The sequence below is a fragment of the Daldinia decipiens genome (genome assembly GCF_022478715.1).
Source record: "Daldinia decipiens strain CBS 113046 unplaced genomic scaffold F4813scaffold_4, whole genome shotgun sequence".
Lineage (NCBI taxonomy): Eukaryota > Fungi > Ascomycota > Sordariomycetes > Xylariales > Hypoxylaceae > Daldinia > Daldinia decipiens.
Genome location: NW_026054547.1, coordinates 1,016,910 through 1,035,708, shown reverse-complemented (window position 1 = coordinate 1,035,708; position 18,799 = coordinate 1,016,910). Strand labels below are relative to the sequence as shown.

At 46.4% G+C, this 18,799-nt stretch overlaps 5 protein-coding genes across 5 annotated transcripts; 4 read left to right on the top strand and 1 right to left on the bottom strand.

Annotated features, from left to right (window-relative positions):
* Positions 1 to 1,934: 1,934 nt before the first annotated feature.
* Positions 1,935 to 2,979, top strand: F4813DRAFT_385957 (uncharacterized protein; the record flags this gene model as incomplete). Its single annotated transcript, XM_049246341.1, has 3 exons — positions 1,935 to 2,049; positions 2,106 to 2,831; positions 2,897 to 2,979. The coding sequence occupies 3 exons, from the start codon at positions 1,935 to 1,937 to the stop codon at positions 2,977 to 2,979; spliced, it is 924 nt and encodes a 307-aa protein (XP_049103391.1).
* Positions 2,980 to 4,518: 1,539 nt separating this feature from the next.
* F4813DRAFT_228740 (Nop14-like protein) lies at positions 4,519 to 7,434 on the bottom strand. Its single transcript, XM_049239884.1, has 2 exons — positions 7,078 to 7,434; positions 4,519 to 7,019 (listed from the first exon to the last, which is right to left on the bottom strand). Exons 1-2 carry the CDS (start codon positions 7,366 to 7,368, stop codon positions 4,596 to 4,598), a joined length of 2,715 nt encoding a protein of 904 aa, XP_049103390.1. The 5' UTR covers positions 7,369 to 7,434; the 3' UTR covers positions 4,519 to 4,595.
* A 152-nt stretch (positions 7,435 to 7,586) lies between these two features.
* On the top strand, positions 7,587 to 8,820 carry F4813DRAFT_228732 (uncharacterized protein). The gene is made up of 2 exons (XM_049239883.1): positions 7,587 to 8,098; positions 8,158 to 8,820. The coding sequence occupies exons 1-2, from the start codon at positions 7,711 to 7,713 to the stop codon at positions 8,787 to 8,789; spliced, it is 1,020 nt and encodes a 339-aa protein (XP_049103389.1). The 5' UTR covers positions 7,587 to 7,710; the 3' UTR covers positions 8,790 to 8,820.
* A 1,588-nt stretch (positions 8,821 to 10,408) lies between these two features.
* On the top strand, positions 10,409 to 14,084 carry F4813DRAFT_347492 (uncharacterized protein). The gene is made up of 3 exons (XM_049241972.1): positions 10,409 to 10,655; positions 10,766 to 11,555; positions 11,669 to 14,084. Exons 2-3 carry the CDS (start codon positions 11,098 to 11,100, stop codon positions 13,662 to 13,664), a joined length of 2,454 nt encoding a protein of 817 aa, XP_049103388.1. The 5' UTR covers positions 10,409 to 10,655; positions 10,766 to 11,097; the 3' UTR covers positions 13,665 to 14,084.
* Positions 14,085 to 14,824: 740 nt separating this feature from the next.
* Positions 14,825 to 18,767, top strand: F4813DRAFT_347491 (glycoside hydrolase family 38 protein). Its single transcript, XM_049241971.1, has 2 exons — positions 14,825 to 17,146; positions 17,198 to 18,767. The coding sequence occupies exons 1-2, from the start codon at positions 15,257 to 15,259 to the stop codon at positions 18,545 to 18,547; spliced, it is 3,240 nt and encodes a 1,079-aa protein (XP_049103387.1). The 5' UTR covers positions 14,825 to 15,256; the 3' UTR covers positions 18,548 to 18,767.
* Positions 18,768 to 18,799: the final 32 nt, after the last annotated feature.

The following is an 18,799-nucleotide window of genomic DNA, read 5'->3' as shown; positions in this document are numbered from 1 at the left end:
AGTACCTAGACAGGCAAACAGGAGCAAATTCTCCTTACATCTAGATCAAAACCCATAAGCTTTCTGTTCGTATACTCTTGTCCAATCATACAAAAGGGAAGTATATGCAAAGAACAACTCCTACCACTACCGCTGCTGCTGCTACTGCAGGTATAAAGTTACAGTAACTAGAGACGTATGTATGAAATGCCCTAAGAAGTTTGGCTAATACCTAATTGGATGGAATCTAACTATCAGCTTAAATATTGCTCATTCTCTTTAGAATTTCGATTTCTACGATGCTCAAGTAGAACAATTAGAATTCAAATAGATGCGGCGCATGTCGTCATCTCAAAGAGCTTAACCTAGCCACTAGCAGTTGTGACGGATGGCGCACGGCAGGAATAGAATGGTAGGGCTGCGAGCTGATGAATCCTAGCGGGCTTGTGCGGGCGGGTTTAAGTGGGACAATAAACCCTGACCGCCTGGAACTTAGGTACATTCCCGTCCTCAGCTCCCGTTGCCCAACGATTGGTCCGTTAAACAATACCTAGACAAAAACAACACCTAAACACTTGCTTCATTAAGTTTAGGTAGCTACTGGCTATATTTGCTCGATAATGTACTGTGCCCAAGGTCAAAGCTCACGGGATTACTATTTTATCACATGCACATGTGACAAGAGTAACTATATTAGGTAATTAGAAGAATTTCTCTTTTAAACTAGGTAGGTAGGTACTGAAGGCGGTAAAGGTTTAGAAGCGTGTAAGTTTTGAACTAGTTGCATACCTACATACATAGGTACGCATATAACCTTATCATTCACTTGTCTATATGTAGCTAAAGTGGAATGCTAATTTTAGTATGGTCTTTCTATTTATACTATATCTCTCGATAGTCATTTATTAGTATCTAATAAATGTGTAACTAATGAATGCTATTGTGAAGCTATGTATTAGGAACATGAATTCCCTAAAGTGTTACCTTTGCCGTTGCCGTTGCCGTTGCCGTTGCTGTTGTCGTTCAAGCTGAAAAGTTTCAGTATAATTACCACGAGCCCTACAAGGCAGGACGCTGCGATGATCGATATTGCCCTTTGATACATAGTAGTGAGCATTGTAAGGAAAGCCCGACCACATGAGACATTCTATACTAATCAATCATTAAAGATGTACACAATGCATAAGTAGGTGCTGAGGTGAGCGATGGCTAGGTACCGAATTAGGCTTCTCAAAAATTCTATGCTTATGTTCTATTAGCGGGAACCCTAGAAACTACCTGGGTTACATAGATAGTCAATGCTTGGTAACACGATGACTAAGGGTAGCCAATTATAGGGCTCGTAGTAGACCCTGACCCTTGAAGATCTCGGGGTATGTTCTATTTTCAGCCTCGCGTGTTGTCGAGAAGGGGGGACTTTTTCGAAGTTAACCATTAACTAAACATATGAAAGCATATGATACTCGTTGGCTTCTTGCCAATCAGGTTACGCGATGGAGTCGCATCGGACCAGCAAGATGACAGCAAGATTACTGGTAGCGTTCTATGTATGTATGTATGTATGTATGTATGTACATACCTAATGCTTGTCATGTCTGGTAGTTATTCATATGTAAAATCCGAATTCTGGACAGCGGTCCACATCAAAGCTTTCGCCTCTAAGAAAAGGTACATGGTTACCCTAAAGAGAGAAGCCACTTAGCGGTGGAATCAAGACGGGTTTGGGAAATCGATATATTCTTACATTGGTACCGCCTCAAAGAGATTAATCGTGATAGGGCTGTTCGTATCCCACGTCTACTTAGCTAACAAGACATATATCTCCTAACTCCATGTTATATAATGACTCTCTTCGTTCCCGCACTTCCTTGCTTAGACATCAAAAAGAGTTTCTCGGAACTTCAATCTCAAAAGATCGACTCTGTTCAACATCCAAGTTATACCTTGCTGGCGCCATGGATAAGGCTAGCACGAATACAACTCTCGCTTCGTCTACCCGAACAAAACAACCTAAGAAGAGAAACAGTGACGTGCGCAAAGAGCAGAACAGAATCGCGTCTCGTGCATATCGTAAGTTACCGTTCGCCAGCTTCGTCGCAAGACATCTCGCTGACGCCAGGCTTCAGGAGAGAAGCGCAAGCAAAAGTTAGCACTACTTGACGAGATATTGAAATCTGATTCTCAAACAGATTCGATGAGTTCAGTATCCGACGAGACGGATGGATACAACGGGTCGTGGACCTTTCAAGATAGACAAGCCTCGGGCAGCCCTGTTCCGGGGGCACTTCAGGTGCCCGCCGTGGCGCAATGGGCCGCTGCAAGTCCCTCCATATCTTCGGCAGTCCCAAGCTACAGTCACGGCGCGTATGAGGGTTGGATGAGTTCGTTCAATCAGCCGGACAATGCGTTTCCTGCCAGTAACGAATATGCGCACTCTTTCATTCCCACCGAAGTTGGGGATAATTCCCTAGGGAACCCAGTCCAGTTCACAATACAATCTCTCACGTCGGCACCTTCGACGCCTTCAGTGCCTCCTATTCCGCTAGATCCTTTGCTCGTTGCAAACAACTTCGCACCGCAACACCGCCATAACCAATTAGCACAACACCGAAATATTCCGAGTTCATCTAACCCAATTTATAACAACGATGAAACTCAGAGACAGTTATGGGTCGCCTCTCTTGAAGATGATGTGTTAGTAGAGCTTGAGAGATTTGCTGGATATAGCCATATCCAACAACAGCAAATTCTAGCCATGATACAGAAGAGAAGGAGCTTAGCACAGAATAGGTCAAACCATCAAAATGTGGAATTCAGGTATCCAACCTGTCAAGCTACACCTCCATCAACAGGTAAGAAATCCGTATTGCTTTCGTAACTTCGTGGAAATGAGACTATATGCTGACTTAGTAACCAGCACAATTTGTGAACACCGACTTTCGGAAATACCAAAGCATGCGACAGGTCTCTGGATCACCTATCCCAAGTAGTCGCCGCTAGATCCTTTTTACGCGGACTAGGACCACTGGCCCGACCGACTACTATAGTCGATGAAAAACCCAAGGCCTTCTAGATCGTACTATCGAGATGTCCAGCATTGGCGAGCTAAACAAGCCCTTTGATCTATATCGCCTTCCAGGGCTTTGCCAAGTAGATCAGTTCTCGCCTTGCTCTTATACGCACGTACGCCGATTTGCTTTTCACCAAATAAATAAACAGTACCTAAAAGAAACGGCCAGCAAATCGTCTTCAATGACAGGCACGCTTTGGTCACAACCTCTCAGGGAGCATATTTATATAACGAAAAAAGCCAAATAGTGCAGATCCGATTTACTGGATGTATATTTGGGCTATATCGAAAAATGAGCTGTTTCCTCGCAGAGGTACACTCTATACAGTGATGTCACTACCTGGTCGTGTGACGTTACCAATAGACTTGGGGGCAACTCTAGATGTGTGACATGACCAGACACGGGCGTTAGGGCACTAGGGGGGGTGATGTGATGCCTTTACACAGGTACGAGAGATGAATCGGAGCGAAGGCGAGGACGAAAATGTCTTGTATAACCCAACTATATCACCCGGTCCGATCAAACAAAAACATCGAGAACAGTATTTCGCCTCGCGGATCTCCTCGAAAACCAAGCAGACCACCACATCAAAATTAAGGCAGAGCCTTGATATCATGGAGGAATAAGACAGGATTCTGAGCAATCTATCAAAATATACCATAAAGGGACATGTACTTTGAAAAGATGAGATATAAATACCGCCTCTAAGGTCATAGGGGGCAGCCCCATTATACGCAATTACGAATTTATTAAAGCTTATAGACATTAAAGAAACAGATGTGCAATTCCAGCATGTTTGGTAAACAGGTACCTACTCACTTGGTAGAATAGCATAGAAACAAGAGAGATGATAAACCCAAAATTCAAGAGCGTAAAGCCGCCTGCGTATACTCGGAAGATTTGACATATTCCTAGCCGAATAATTGCACAACTGACAGTTTAACTTCGCTACGATAAACAACACATAACAGTATGTAATATCAAGCCAAGTTCAAGTAATCCTCCCCAACTACCCAACCTACCTACCTAGGTAAGACAAGTAGTTGATATAAAACAGACACATACCCCATAATAACCAAGAGCCGCAATACACCACGAAACACCCAATATAGTAATCCCCATCACTCATCAGCGGCAATCAAGTGGATCTGCCGAAAGGATCTCGAACAAGCTTTTTACCATCCCGTTCTGGCTGCCTAGGTATCTAAGTACGAAGAGAGAACGGGTCATTAAACGGTACCTAGGTAGGTATGCACACCTAACGTCCGACAGACAGAATGGCTGACGTGCTTAAATCTATGCGAGGCTTGGCATACTCCCAGCTTCTAAGATACGTGAAGGATTCACGTAATACGAGGTTTCATCGGGGACTATGGCTCGTAAGCGTCGAGAATAACTCGAACACCTAATATTTTAGTCGATGGGTTATTTTCTGATTACTGAACACCTCGTTCGTAAACCGAGGAAGTTGGAAACATTTAAATTTAACATTTATTGTAAGTGCTATTAATAATATACCCCTAACCCATAGCGCTAACCGCCACCTTATCTCTTTGCTGCCCGTTTTCGCATCTGCTTCTCCCTCTCGTACGCGTTGGCCTCCCTGCCTTCCTCGCCTTGGATCTCCGCCACCAGCCTCTTGTACTTCTTCTCGTACGCAGCATCCTTGGCCTTCTTGACCCTGAGCTGTTCGCGAGCCATGAAGTTGGCATCCTTCCGTAGCTCTCTCATGGCGCCCTTGCGCTCCTTCTTGTGTTCGGCCCTTAATTTGGACAGCTCGGCTCTGTCGCGATCGGGGTCGTAGTGCTTGTTGGGATCGAACGAGTCTTCGAATTTGGGAATGGCTGATTTGATGGGGAGGGGACGATGGTGATGGAGCTCTAAGGGCCGTCGTGCCATATGAGCTAGCCTGAGCATCCTATCTAACTTGGATTGGAGTTTCTCGATCCGATCATTTAGAACAGCTGGAAACCTGGCTTTACATAACTTGCTTCCCAGATGAGCGAGAACATTTTTAGCCGGCTCAAATGTCTCGAAGAAAGCGGACTTTCCACTGTAAAGATCTGCCGCCGCGTCTAATAGACCGAGAGTGGTGGTAAGTATTGCAAGCTTGGTTGAGAGGGCTTCCTCATCGGAGATGCCATCTTTGATACAGTCCTCGGGGGTTAGCTTTCTTACTGTGAGGGACTGAGCACCAGTGATGCGAATCCCTGACATAGGATCATGAACTGGAAATTGTCCCAAAGTTCCTTCAGCTTTCTCTGGTGCTAAAGCACATAGCGTATTGAGGCAGAAGTTCATCGCTTCAGGCACATAGCGTTTTGAAACCTGCTGATACTGGAGAGCTAAGGTGGATAGATATACACCTTGAACATAGTCCGTAACTTGTTTCGGAACTCTCTCAAGGTTTCGCGCGATAAGCAGCCCAGCTGGGGTCGCCACTTGATGGAAGTGATCCGATGTAGGAAATGTGGTTCCGATCGCAGTCAGAATCACCAAGTCACCAAGATTCGGAGTAAGTGGCCGTGAGTGGCCAAAGTTTTCGAGCTGTGAGCGAAACTCATTTGCCGACTCAATTGGAAAAGACTTTGTTAAGGAGTGAATGTGTCGAATAAGGCTTTCAAGTATAGAAAATGGCGGCAGCTTCGCTTGGTTGGATGAATATGCCAAATACCGAACGAGGACCGCCACAAAGTTGGCAAGTTTTGGTTTATTGCCACTGTCCAATTTTGGGTGATATAATGCCCTGATTCTTTGCACGACTGTTGGTAGATGTTGTATAGAGATCCCCCGTGTTAAGTCGATAAACTCTTCTAGAGTCTGCGGGCAGGGAAAAGTGTAGGGCAGTCCATTTGAATCTTGTTTGGTATCAGTTGGTACTGCAGAGCCCGTAAGTCGACCGCTGAACACCGGGTTTTGGGTTTCTTCGTCGTTCAGTAGCCCTTTCGTAAATTCATCATCGTCCTCCTCAGCATTCGAATCTTCATCGGATAATGCATCACTTTCGATGGGCTCCAAATCCGAATCATTAGCTATTAAGTTCTCTTCGATTATGAAGTCGTCTTCATCATCGAATCCGAGTTCCGTCGCCGTCGGCCGAGTTCTTATCCCTTTCCCTAGCCCAAAGTCATCTTCCTCTGTTTCTGTGAATAAAATTGGGCCGTTTGTTGGTTGATCATCTGACTGATGATTATCGATGTCCTCTTCATCCTCATCATCACTAACTTCTTCTCCACGCATCCTCTTGAGTCTCTTCTCTTCGAGCTCTCTAAGCTTCTTTGATTCTTCTTCAGCCCTTTCCTCGTCAGTTTTGGTCCGATCTGTCGGCTGTGCTCTCCTGTCTTGTGCTAATTGTCGGAGTCTCAAGTCGTAATCACGTTCCATTCTCTCCTTGCCGGAAGCAGCAGATTCTCCTTCGTTAGCGATTGTGTTATCTGTCGCCTTTTTTCTGTTGAACAACAAATCATGAAGGGCTGGGAGCTCCATGTTGAGTTCTTCTCGTAGATCCTCGTCGGCGTCTTTGGTTGCCTGTCGTTCAGCCTTGTAAAATTTCGACTTTGCGATGACTTCCTTCATGACTTCTTGTTTTGACTTCTTCCTTTCCGGTTGCCCTTCTTCCACATTGTCATCCTGGGCCTCGCTATTGAAAGGCCGCGTACGCTTCGAGCCACGATGCTCGTCGTCCGAGGTGGCTACGTCAGATCCGGCCGAGATATCATTTTCCTCAAAGTCATCTACCAAAGTAGGACCATCGAACGACAATGATTTACCAAAATGAGTTAAGCCCTCGCTAGTTTCGTTGTCTTCGAGGTCAAAAACGGAACTCTTGTGAATCTGCTTCTCCCTCACGAATCTTTCTCGCATTTTCTCCTCGGGTGCCATATGCGGATCGTTCTCTCCAAATCGTCGATCGAGTATACCTCCTACTTTATGGCGTCGGTTGAGTTCAACAAGAAGAGTTTGACGTCGCTATAGGGGCTTGTTAATTGGGAAGATGCGCAACCTCTCGCTCAATATATAAACTCACCCTTTCCTCGCCGAGAGACTTTGCTTCGCTAGGCCTTCCCTTAGCAGCATTGCTAGTTGCTGGCCTATTCGTAGTGACTTGGAACTTGGGACCACGGGCATTATGTTTTAGATCAAAGGGATTGAACTCTTCTCGTATGCTCTCCAGCTCTGCTGCTTTTTGATATCGTCGGTTGTTATTTGCCTTTCCATCCTGCGCATTTTTCTTTTTCTGTTTTTTGGACAATTGAGGGCCAATGACGCCTTTCTCCCTCAAAGATGCCTTTAGCCTTTTAAGCTGAGAACCCGCCATCGTAAAGCTCCTGGGCGCAGATAACCGTACGCTGTGCTAGTGGGGGATCTGAGGCGCTGAGTCTTGTAGATAATAAGTTTTTAGTTTTCAGTTCGACTTTTTTTTGGTTGCAGCTGGGCCTCTTATCTTATCGCCCCACTGTATATGCAGCAACCGTCGATCCCTAGACCCATTCAAGATCCATAATCCATGCTGTCATAGTTATCGATAAGGTGCATCAATACCTAAGTATTGAGACTTTAGCTTCATTGGAACTGCTCAATCTACCTTTCCATTAATTAATGCAAACTGCTATCATTTTCCCATACTTTTACAAGTTACGAATGGTCGCTATTGATATGGATGTTCAATAGCTCATACAAAATGGGGTTCCCATCCTTCCTCAGAGATGAGCGGCTTGCCGCCGTTGGTCTTGGCCTAGCTACTATAAGCTTCCTCATCGGCATGAAAACAATTCTAGAACATTACCGAGACGAAGCTGAGATCAAACCAACGCCACCGAAGACCCAGTATATCACCCAAGACACTGAAGATTCGCTCAGACCAGATACTTTAGAGAACCTTCTCGGTCACTACAACTTTGCGATACGTGATACGGCTTTGAAGATTATAGCTGGACGGGCCGTTAATGATGCCTCCATAATATATACTCTTCTATGGGGTATCACTCGGGAGGATTATGATGAGCGCATGGAGGCTTTGAGAGCGCTCGCTTTCGCTATGGAGGACAGTATGTATTCGAGGACCTGCCCAGATTCTGCACGACTAATTCCCTAATTTCATATACAGAGGAAACTTATCAGGAGCCGTTGAACATGTTCAATACTCCAAAAGCATATAGTGCCCTGGTAAGATCGCTGGAGTTATCTGTTGATGATGTAAAACATGAAAAGCTTGATGACCCCATGTATGATGAATACTACCTTCGGGACATTGGCGAGCGGCGCTGTCTCATGCTGGTTTCTCAGCTAGTTCACAGATACGGCGTTGACAAATTAATCGAGGCTGGTTTTGTTGAGAAGTGGCTGGCAAGGCAACCATGGGGGGAGGGTGAGGAAGAAAGGCAGAATAATTTTGCCATGTACTTGGATCGAAGAAAGAATCGGATCAGTGATATTTGCTTTCACCTAAAAACGACCAAGGCGGGCCGGAACGCCCTACAGAAGGCAAAGCTGACTACTAAGTCGAGGAGGTCGAAGCGGGACAGGTCGAATCGCATTAAAGTTGTTTTAGAGATCGACATGAACGAAGAAGACCAAGACGATGCGTTGCGGGTCGAACTTGTTCCTCGGGTGAATGGACAAAGTGCTGAAGAGCAACGACTGCGCAGAAGGCATCGAGAGGCTATGGTATTGAACGACGGGACGCATTCACTGGGACGAAGCGATATTATTGAGCGGGAACACGACTCTAACAGCTAAGCGTGACTTACTCTTTACTACTGAGTCGTTATCATCCAGGTTCAACGGATGACTTCAGACACTCAAAGCGTTACTAGACTCCTAGATTGCAAACTTGCATCCATTATATGAGAAGTCTTCGGCCTTGCAGAACTAGAATGGCTATCACGACAATATTTCCGAATAGGAAGATTTCCCTGAAGAATGGAAGACTCAGTCAAGTCAACTGTACACCAAAATTGCCTCCAACTTAATCGGAATCGGCTAGAGGTCTTGTCATCGCGCAACGTGCTCATACGAAAAGCTCCTAGTAATGTAAGAACTATTTACCTCTTGTGCCTGATGTTCTTACTAATATAATCTACGTTCTAGTATTCATGTTTTATACCTCGCTACTGTGGTTCCGGGTTGGGGGCGTAGCTTCAATGGTTCCGAGGCCAAGGTCCATGTACTTGTTTAATGAGATATGATAATACACGGATCCTTTTCCGAGTCGTACACCATGTTTGATGCCGTATATCGAGACATGCTTCTGATTGAAAACATCTAAATATAAAGTTTACTTAATGACCTCAATCTCAGGTCTCACGGTATCGGTAACTACGCGTAAAGCTACTTGCATTAAAGGTAGTTTAAACTGTTAACCTGCATGTTGGAGCTATATTAGCTTCCGAGCCCACTAACATGGCTTGGGAATCAAACCCCAATAAAAGTGACGCAAGGTCATTGAGCCTGTCTCAGGCCAGGGGTTTTAGCACGTATTATTAATACCTGGACGTGAGTAACTTTTGGATTACATGTAATAGGTATCTATTTACTTCTATAGGTACCTATGATATGTTGAATTTTCATCAGATTAAATCTCAAGGTTGTAAGGGCTGACGAGGTCTCCTGGCCGTATTATTTTGACGTAGTGCTGTTATCACCGTATCATTGATAGGTTGCCATTGTAAACAAAAAGAGCTTGCGACCCCTCATGTGGCTAATCTAGTATAAGCCAATGATGCACGCCGTCCTGCATATGCTCGTTTGCCGCAGCGCGTAATGCTGCAGAAAAGTCTCCATAACTACGGTACCTCTATGTACTATGTAGCGTAGATTAAATTAAACTCAGAGTGAGTTGTTTAAAGTACCTAACCTAGACAAAAGCATCAACGGCCCGTGTTGCTGCATCGCTGCGTCAAAGTAGCTTCCAAAAATGATAGGTCTACCGTCTCACCACCCGAGCGCACGTTAGTCCTGAGATATGATTGGCATAGCTTTGGTTCTTGTTTATAGCTTAGGTCATGGCGCTGAAATCGCCACAGAATTTGAGCACAGTATGTAAGCTTCATATTGTGTCCATGATAGATAGATTTGGAGTGTGCCGAATACATACCTACGACCTAGGTATATAGGTATCAAGGTAGTTACTGCTATAAATCGATAATTGCAAGCTTTGCTCTTGGTATTGTACTTGTCTTTAATGGTCTTCACCACTATCGCTATTGTTGCTACCATCGCTGCCGCCATCGTGACTAACGCATCTAAAAAGTGCCAGGAGTCACTACGAATAGGTACATTAGGTACATGTATGTAGGTCGACCCTAGCCACGTCGAATCCACATTGAACGGTAGGTGATCATCGAACATACATATTCCTACTTTATACATATACCTACCTACCTAGGTAATGTATGCATGTTTTGTTTTCTTCAGGATCTTGCAGCTTCCATGTTGTGTTTTCAAGATATGGATTCCCCGAGTTATTCATACATCTATTAAAGACTACCCGGGCCTCGAGATTGCCAGCGTGGTCAGAGTCTTTTATTACCTATATTTCGTGTTTCAATTCCACTCAACTCGGACAAACCGGGTTATTTAGTTGTGGTTGCTTTCTGGTAGTAGGTATTTGCGAATCCCAATGTGTTCTTTTATATTTTTTTATTTTGGGTTGCTATGTATGAACTACTGTACCTTCGTACATTTTTCTCTTATTAGCAGCTAATCTCTTCTAGGTCTTAGTGCACCAAGCTTGTTTAGGTTTCCGTTACCAATCATTGGCTGGAATCAGTTCCCTCTCTCCCACGCGACGGCAATAGCTACCAGAAGCCCACTATACCATCCATTGCTTTAGTGGGCTTTTTATAGGAGTGCCCCTAAGTGTACCCCCCATTAGTGAGATTCAGTGGGAGAGCCGGGAGCCAGTGAGATTATCGGATTGGACGAGAGCTGAAGGTCCCCGCTCCATAAATCAATAGCGGGTAAAAAAAAAGAACAACTACTACATACATAGTACCTACACACCAAGGAGTGTAATAAAGAGTGGGAAAGGGAGTCTTTGCCCACTATGGCTTCGACAACTTTCTCTTTACCGCAGCCGCAGAGACAACGCACTCTGTCTCGGTCCCTTAGAAAATCTGGAATCGCTACCGCTTCTACACCGAACCTCAATAGCGTTTATTCTGCACATTCGAGACTCCTTCCAAGCTCGGGCGCTCTTGCGCGCAAAGCTTCATTTGCCGCACTGACCCCAAGCTCATTAGCTTCAATTCCTGATGACAGCGAGAGCTACGCCATAGATACTGTCCTCACCGATTCAACACACAAAATGCCCCCTTTTACGCCAGGAAAGGGCGCCGGCGCCGGCGATGGCTTCGACTTGGGTGACAACGTTGAAGTCCCTGGAAATATGACTGGAACTGTTCGCTTTGTAGGTTCAGTTGCTGGAAGGAAAGGCACCTTTGTTGGTGTTGAGCTACATCCCGAGTACGCTGTACGCGGCAAGAATAGCGGCGATGTTGATGGGTAAATCTTGACATTCTCTTTTATCTATCCGTCTTATCTATCCGCACTTGTGTTTACTCTGTTTCATTTCCTTCCGTATCGATCTGTTCCTTGCTTACCAACACCTCTTGCAGTATATCCTACTTTATTACTTCGATCCCTGGCTCTGGCATCTTTGTACCGATTCATAAACTCATTAAGCAACGCGACTCGCCCCCTACGCCTTCAAGTTCTCTTCCCCCCACCCCTGGATTAAGGGTCGCCGGTCAGAATGCTACGAACTATACACCCCCGACTCCCTCACTACCGAGCTTTAGCAAGTCTCTCGGCCCAACCAGAGCTCCAAGCCCCCAAGGCAAACGAAATAGACCATCCTTACCACGTCCTGAATCGCCCGTTCGCAAGTTAACATTAACCCCGGCGCCCCGACCGATGACAGCGACACCAGGCCCGAGGGCACCCTCTCGCTATGGAACCCCCGGCGTCCCTAAGCTTGGAGCAAGTATGCGAAGTAATCCCGGGGATCCGAACAAGCCGTTAAGACTCCCTAGAAGTGCGTCGGCTATGGGGCCGATTTTCAGTTACGACGAGGAAGAAACTACGCCTGTGGGTTTGCATCCTAAGACCAACGGAAGTATTGGATCGGTATCATCACTATCATTTAAGCGCCCCGCATCACGGGCTGCTCACTTAAATGAGGAAGAAATCGAACGGCTCAGAGCCCAACTCGAAGACCGAGACAGGCAATTGAAAGATCAAGCATCTACTCTGGCTGAAATGGAGAGTAGTCTCTCTGAGCTTACGATGCTGATAGATCAGTCGGATAGCGGGAGGATGAGAGCAGGTAGCGTGGACGACAAGGACAGTTCGCAGCTTCGAACGATGCTTAGAGAGAAGAACGAGAAAATCGCCACACTTACCGCCGAGTTTGATACACATCGAGCGGATTTTCGCAGCACTATCGATACTCTCGAGATGGCCAGCACTGAAACTCAGAGGGTTTATGATGCTAAAATTCGCGAGTTGGAACAAGAGCTTCGCGAAGCACAGGAGCGACACGAGGATGTCGATAGCGTCGCACGCCAGCTTAAGCAGCTCGAAGAGTTAGTTCAGGAGCTTGAGGAAGGCTTGGAAGATGCTCGTCGAGGAGAAGCGGAGGCACGTGGCGAGGTAGAGTTCTTGCGAGGAGAGGTCGAAAGGACAAGGACGGAATTACGAAGGGAACGTGAGAAAGCCGCTGCGGCCTTGAATGGGGGTAACAGCGGAGAGGATAAGTTGTCCATGTCTAAGGAGCTAGAACAAAAGGAAGACGAGATTAGAGGTCTCAAGGCTATTATCCATTCCCTCAGCAGGGACTCTATTCCCGCCTCGGATTCTCCGGAAAAGACGCCTACGCAGCCACAACGTAATAATTCCCTAATTAATTCCCGGCCGAATTCGATCGATAACCGCTCGACGAGGGAAAAATTGGAACGGGAAGTATTCGAATTGCGCGGTCTTATCGACAACAAGAGCAACCGAGAAGAGGAGCTTGAGCGTGAGATCGAGTCTCTTAGGCGCGCCGGTGCATCAATGAACCGTGTCAGCTCTACTACTACCGGCAGTGCCAATCGATCATCGTATCGCGATTCCAGGGGAACTGTAGTCCCCCCGCGCGACACACGCTCACCCGAAGCCACCCACAAGCGTATGAAAACTCTTGACACAATGCCCGAGAGTGATGCATATTCATCCGTTACCGAGAATAGCACGCTCTGGTGCGAGATTTGCGAGACTGGCGGCCACGACATTCTTACATGCACTAACATGTTCGGATCCCAGAACGAGCAAAGCAAGATTATAGCGGGTGACCAAGCATCCGATAAGTCGCGAGAGAGCTTCGAGAGCATGTCGGTTCCTACCAGCGCTAATGAAGACGACACACCTCGTCCCCTATCCCCAATAAAGCCTAAGACAGTTATCTCGCCTCCTCCCGCTCCCCCGGCTGCAATTAAAATCCTCCCTAACCCGCAAGACTTAGGGCCGTTAGCGGGTAAGGATAGTGGTGTGGTAGATGCAGAGAAGTGGTGTGCTTTATGCGAGCGAGACGGGCATGACAGCATCGACTGCCCTCTGGAAGATGCGTTCTAATGGTTACGCTTATGGCATCAAATCTGGCTTAATGGCAACAAGAATACATGCAGCTTCATCCTTGCATAACTTTCTTCTCTGTGCACTTGCGGAGTCGTCCATTTTATTTCTACGGGAAATGCATCGCGATTAACGACTGCTTCGGACCAATGATACCAAAGATTTCACTCTAGTACTACATACTTATAATTCGACCGTAGCCCGTGTTCCTTTTCGCGTCTATATTGGCATGTATATTCATCCCGGGTTGGTTTGGGAAAAGCAATGGAGGAGGCAATGTGTCCCCAGGAAGAATGGTCTGAAAGGGATCAACGAGACTAGACGCGTAGGCTACCTTTAATTGCTCGATTACTCGTTAAGTAGATGTATCATGATAGAACATGACTTGATGTTTATTCGACAGTAACTATCTAATACGCCTTATTACTTTTATCTTTGCAATGCCGAGTCTAATTATCATTGTAAAGTTTGTTGAGATATTATTATGGCAAAGCAGTTGGTTACCTACCTAGGTTTCCCTTGTGATCAATGCACACGATATAGTTTCTTATACGGCCGCTTGGCTATACGTGCGTTGCCGACAGGACGACTTTTGTAGGACTGCTGTGCAACCTTATAAGAGGTACCTACCGTTTTTATAATATCAAGATGTTCTTACCTTGATTTCGTAACTGCCGAATGTCTCTTTATGCTTTATGATAAGAGGTAGGCACCTAAATATATTTGTCCTACAAGCTACAATATCCCATAGTCTCAGCCGACCTTCACTTTTTATTTGAGCATATCATTTTTTTTACTATTTCACATCCTACAATATCCCGATTACTGTCCTATTGACCAACCTATTCAACCATATCATAATCTCTCGTCTCTCCTGACCTACTTAATTATATTAATTCATATTCATCTTGCAGAATTCAACTCAATAGTCTCAACTCACCTACCTACCTACATAGATCAGCTACGTAATAAGGCTGATAGCGGTGAATTACAATGGGGTAAGTGCGGGCCATGCGTACCTACCTACGCTCGATGATTTGTCCTCGGGGCTCGCTTTGGGGATGCCAAGGCGTTTCCCCGCAAAGACTCCAAGCAGCTACCCAGTGTCAGCTGCTCCTCTGTGCCTCCGTGCCTTAGCGGCCTCCAAAGCCCCTGCGTCTCAGGAACCCTCGGCACCCACTAGTACCTATATAATGAGCTTACCTTACCTTACCTTACCTTATTACATATGTAGCTAGCTCATAAGAGGTCCAATTCACCAAGTTTGTTTACTCTAGAGCTGTTAGCCACAATTCCATACATTCCATTTCATTGGTGAGCTAGCTCAGCCAATTACACTATTGCATTGGCATACATATTTCATTACCAGCGGAGCTGAAGCTCGTCGTGTTACCCTTCCGCCCTTCTTTCATACGTACGAGTACTTCATTTAGTGGTCCTATCGTGGCCAAACCTTCTACAAACACAAGCTACCTGATAACTACTCGTTTATTTTCAGAGGACTGCTTGCATCCCCTATAGCGTTCTAACGTCTATCTGGCTGTTTCAGGGATATATCAGCAAGAAGCCAAGAGCTAGTCACGGTAATTGCCATGGGTGGCGAAACTACGAATCTAAAGGTCGTTTCGACCGATTATCCCCTCCGGGCACCTACCCCGGTCGGCAAACGGATATCCCACATCTACAAGGAGCGTATCACACAGTTCTACTCTAAGGGACAATGGGAGAAGCAGAACCTCCTTGCTATGATGTTTGAGGGCGTCGCATCTGGACCTCCTCATGTTCAGCTCTCGACATGGCCCGCCCCAAACCTCTCAAGACCGACATTCGAGGAGGCCGTGGCTGGTGAGTACAAATCCGCCTCCGTTGGCCAGGCCTTCGGTCCATCTTGGTCTACCCACTGGTTCAAGGTTGTGCTCCGTGTTCCCGCCGACCTTCAGGATAAAGAGCACTTGGAATTCCAATGGGATTCCAACAGCGAGGGCATGGTATGGACTGAAGACGGGAAGCCATTGCAGGGTCTAACCGGCGGAGGAGAACGTGTTGAGTGGATCCTCCCGGACTCTTTCAGAGATGGCAAAGAGCACACTATCTATATCGAGATGGCCTGCAATAGTATGTTTGGTAATCCAACCGGTGGTGATACCATTCAGCCGCCAGACCCCAATAAATATTTCCAGCTTGTTAAGGCCGATATTTGTGCCGTCAATCTAGATGCCCGGCAACTCTGGATCGACACTTGGATCATTGGCGATGCCGCGCGGGAATTCCCTGAAGATTCGTGGGAACAGCACAAAGCCTTGAACGTCGCTACAAGTATTATCGATTCCTACGTCCTCGGCGATAAAGAGTCGATCAAGAAAGGCCGTAAGATTGCTCAAGAATATCTTGGGTCTAACGTCGATTCTTCCAGGGTCTATGATAGCGGGCTCAACCCTCAGGTCTTTGGTATTGGCCATTGCCATATCGATACTTGTTGGTTGTGGCCCTGGGCCGAGACGAAGAGAAAGGTAGCGAGGTCCTGGTCGAACCAATGTGGCCTAATGGATCGATACCCGGAGCTGAATTTTGCTTGTTCCCAAGCACAACAGTATAAGTGGTTGAAATCTTTATACCCTTATGCTTATGATCGGGTCAAGCAAAAGGTTAAGGAACGTCGGTTTCATCCAATTGGTGGCAGTTGGGTTGAGCATGATACCAACCTGCCGAGCGGCGAGTCTCTTGTCCGTCAATTTTTATATGGTCAGAGGTTTTTCGAGAGCAATTTCGGAGAGCGTTGTCGGACATTCTGGCTTCCAGATACCTTTGGGTATTCGAGTCAACTTCCTCAAGTATGCCGGCTAGCTGGTATGAACCGTTTCCTCACGCAGAAGCTTAGCTGGAATAATATCAACAACTTCCCTCATACTACGTTCAACTGGGTCGCCCTTGACGGAAGCCAGGTAATATGCCACATGCCGCCAGCAGAGACCTACACCTCAGAAGCCGAATTTGGGGATGTTAAGCGCAGTGTCTCCCAGCACAAGTCAATGGATCAGGATAGCACTTCGCTATTGGTCTTTGGTAAAGGCGATGGTGGTGGCGGCCCGACCTGGCAGCACATAGAGAAGCTGCGACGTTGCCGTGGTATCAGCGATCAGGTTGGCCGTTTGCCTAGAGTGCACCTAGGAAACTCGGTGGATGATTTCTTCGACAAGCTCGAGGAGAAGGGCGACACCTTGGTCACCTGGTACGGTGAGCTATACTTCGAACTTCACCGTGGTACATACACAACACAAGCGAACAACAAACGTAACAACCGGAAGTCGGAGTTTATGTTACGAGAACTTGAATTATTAGCCACTATCGCATCTCTAAAGTTCAAATCTTACAAATATCCAAAGGCGGAGTTCGACGAAATGTGGGAAGCAACGCTCCTTTGTCAGTTCCATGATTGTCTTCCGGGAAGTTCCATTGAGATGTGCTATGATGACTCAGATGAGGTAGGTTTTACTCAAAGCATTAGAGAAACGTAGTATGCTAACTTAGACCAGTTATATGCTAGAGTGTTCGAGCTAGGCAAGGCTATATATAAAGACATCTACCAACTCTTCGGTGTTACGGAGGCAGGACCCACTGGGTCTGGTGGTAGAACTGTCGCCCTCAGTACTCTCCCCTGGCACAGAAAGGAAGTCGTTGAGCTTTCCAAGACTGAAGTCGGTGTCGCTTGTGGTTCTGAGAACCTCATCAACATCAAGCCGTTCAAAGCAGGAGCAACCAAAGCCGTTACCGTTAAAGAAGTCAGGGATGGTATCTTCGTCCTACAGAATGATCAACTGACAGTACAAGTCGAGGATGGTACAATAACCTCACTATTCGATCGCAAAGCAGGGCGCGAAATCGTCTCAAAGGGGGAAAATGCCAACCAACTTGTCATCTTCGACGACAAACCACTTTATTGGCAAGCATGGGACGTCGAGGTATACCATCTCGATACTCGCAAAGTGGTGCCCTATGGCAAGACTAGAATCTTTGAAGACAAGGAACATCGGGTCAGCGTCTTGACGGAAGCAAGGATTAGTGAAAACAGCTCCATCCAGACGATCCTAAGCCTGTCTGCCGCCCTTGATGGCCAGCAGTCGTTTGTTGAATGCACTGCTCATGTGGACTGGCACGAGACCATGAAGTTCCTAAAGGTTGAATTCCCTGTGGATATTAGAAATACCGAGGCCTCTTACGAGACTCAGTACGGTATTGTTAAGCGACCCACTCATTACAATACTACCTGGGACATGGCGAAATTCGAGGTGTGTTGCCACAAGTTTGCCGACTTATCGGAGCATGGTTACGGTGTCTCGATCCTCAACGACAGCAAATACGGCTTCGCTACCTGCGGAAGCCTGATGCGCCTATCTCTCTTGCGGTCTCCGAAGGCGCCTGATGCGCACGCAGATATGGGAAAGCACACAATCCGCTGGGCCATCTTACCCCATCAGGGTGAATTAGGTGCGACAACCGTCCGCACCGGATATAACTTCAACCTCCCGATAAAGGTCCTCTCAGCACCTAAGACGTCCGACATCTCTGCGCTTACGGAATACCCCGTTAAGCTAACGGGCGATGACTCCCTGATCTTGGACTGCGTAAAGCGTGGAGAGGATGACGAAGATGTATCTCACGACACTTCGCTTCCACGCCGTAAGGGACAAAGCGTTATCATTCGAGTCTACGACAGTCTTGGTGGCCGCAGCACAGCGACGGTTAAGACGACTTGGGATGTTAAAAAGGTGTTCAAGACGAATATCTTGGAGGATGACGGGGAAGAGATTGAATTGAATAAGGATGGCGCCTTCTCGATTACCGTTAACCCCTTCGAAGTTGCGACGTACAGGCTGCAGTTGTAATCATATTGCTAAATATGCTAGTTTTGTCTTGTCTGTCTATTCGGCTACGTGGGTTTCAAGTATGATAAAAAGAGGCTTACGAAGTGCAAAGGAGTAGCGGGTTTCCTATACGAGTTTCATCAAATTGACTGACCTGTTTGTGATGCTTAAATTAGGTACTTTCCGAAGTGACCTAGGTTAATTATATACTAAAATAATAAACTTGTCTCTTGACTCTTAATTTAGTCTATTTCATGGTCGGGTCGGGTTACA

Coding starts and splice junctions, on each gene's coding strand:
- F4813DRAFT_347492 (XM_049241972.1), top strand. CDS start 11,098: ATGGCTTCGACAACTTTCTCTTTACCGCAGCCGCAGAGACAACGCACT. Junction 11,556..11,668: donor AATAGCGGCGATGTTGATGG/GTAAATCTTGAC, acceptor CACCTCTTGCAG/TATATCCTACTTTATTACTT.
- F4813DRAFT_347491 (XM_049241971.1), top strand. CDS start 15,257: ATGGGTGGCGAAACTACGAATCTAAAGGTCGTTTCGACCGATTATCCC. Junction 17,147..17,197: donor GCTATGATGACTCAGATGAG/GTAGGTTTTACT, acceptor AACTTAGACCAG/TTATATGCTAGAGTGTTCGA.
- F4813DRAFT_228740 (XM_049239884.1), bottom strand. CDS start 7,368: ATGGCGGGTTCTCAGCTTAAAAGGCTAAAGGCATCTTTGAGGGAGAAA. Junction 7,020..7,077: donor AGTCTCTCGGCGAGGAAAGG/GTGAGTTTATAT, acceptor AAGCCCCTATAG/CGACGTCAAACTCTTCTTGT.
- F4813DRAFT_228732 (XM_049239883.1), top strand. CDS start 7,711: ATGTTCAATAGCTCATACAAAATGGGGTTCCCATCCTTCCTCAGAGAT. Junction 8,099..8,157: donor CGCTTTCGCTATGGAGGACA/GTATGTATTCGA, acceptor TTTCATATACAG/AGGAAACTTATCAGGAGCCG.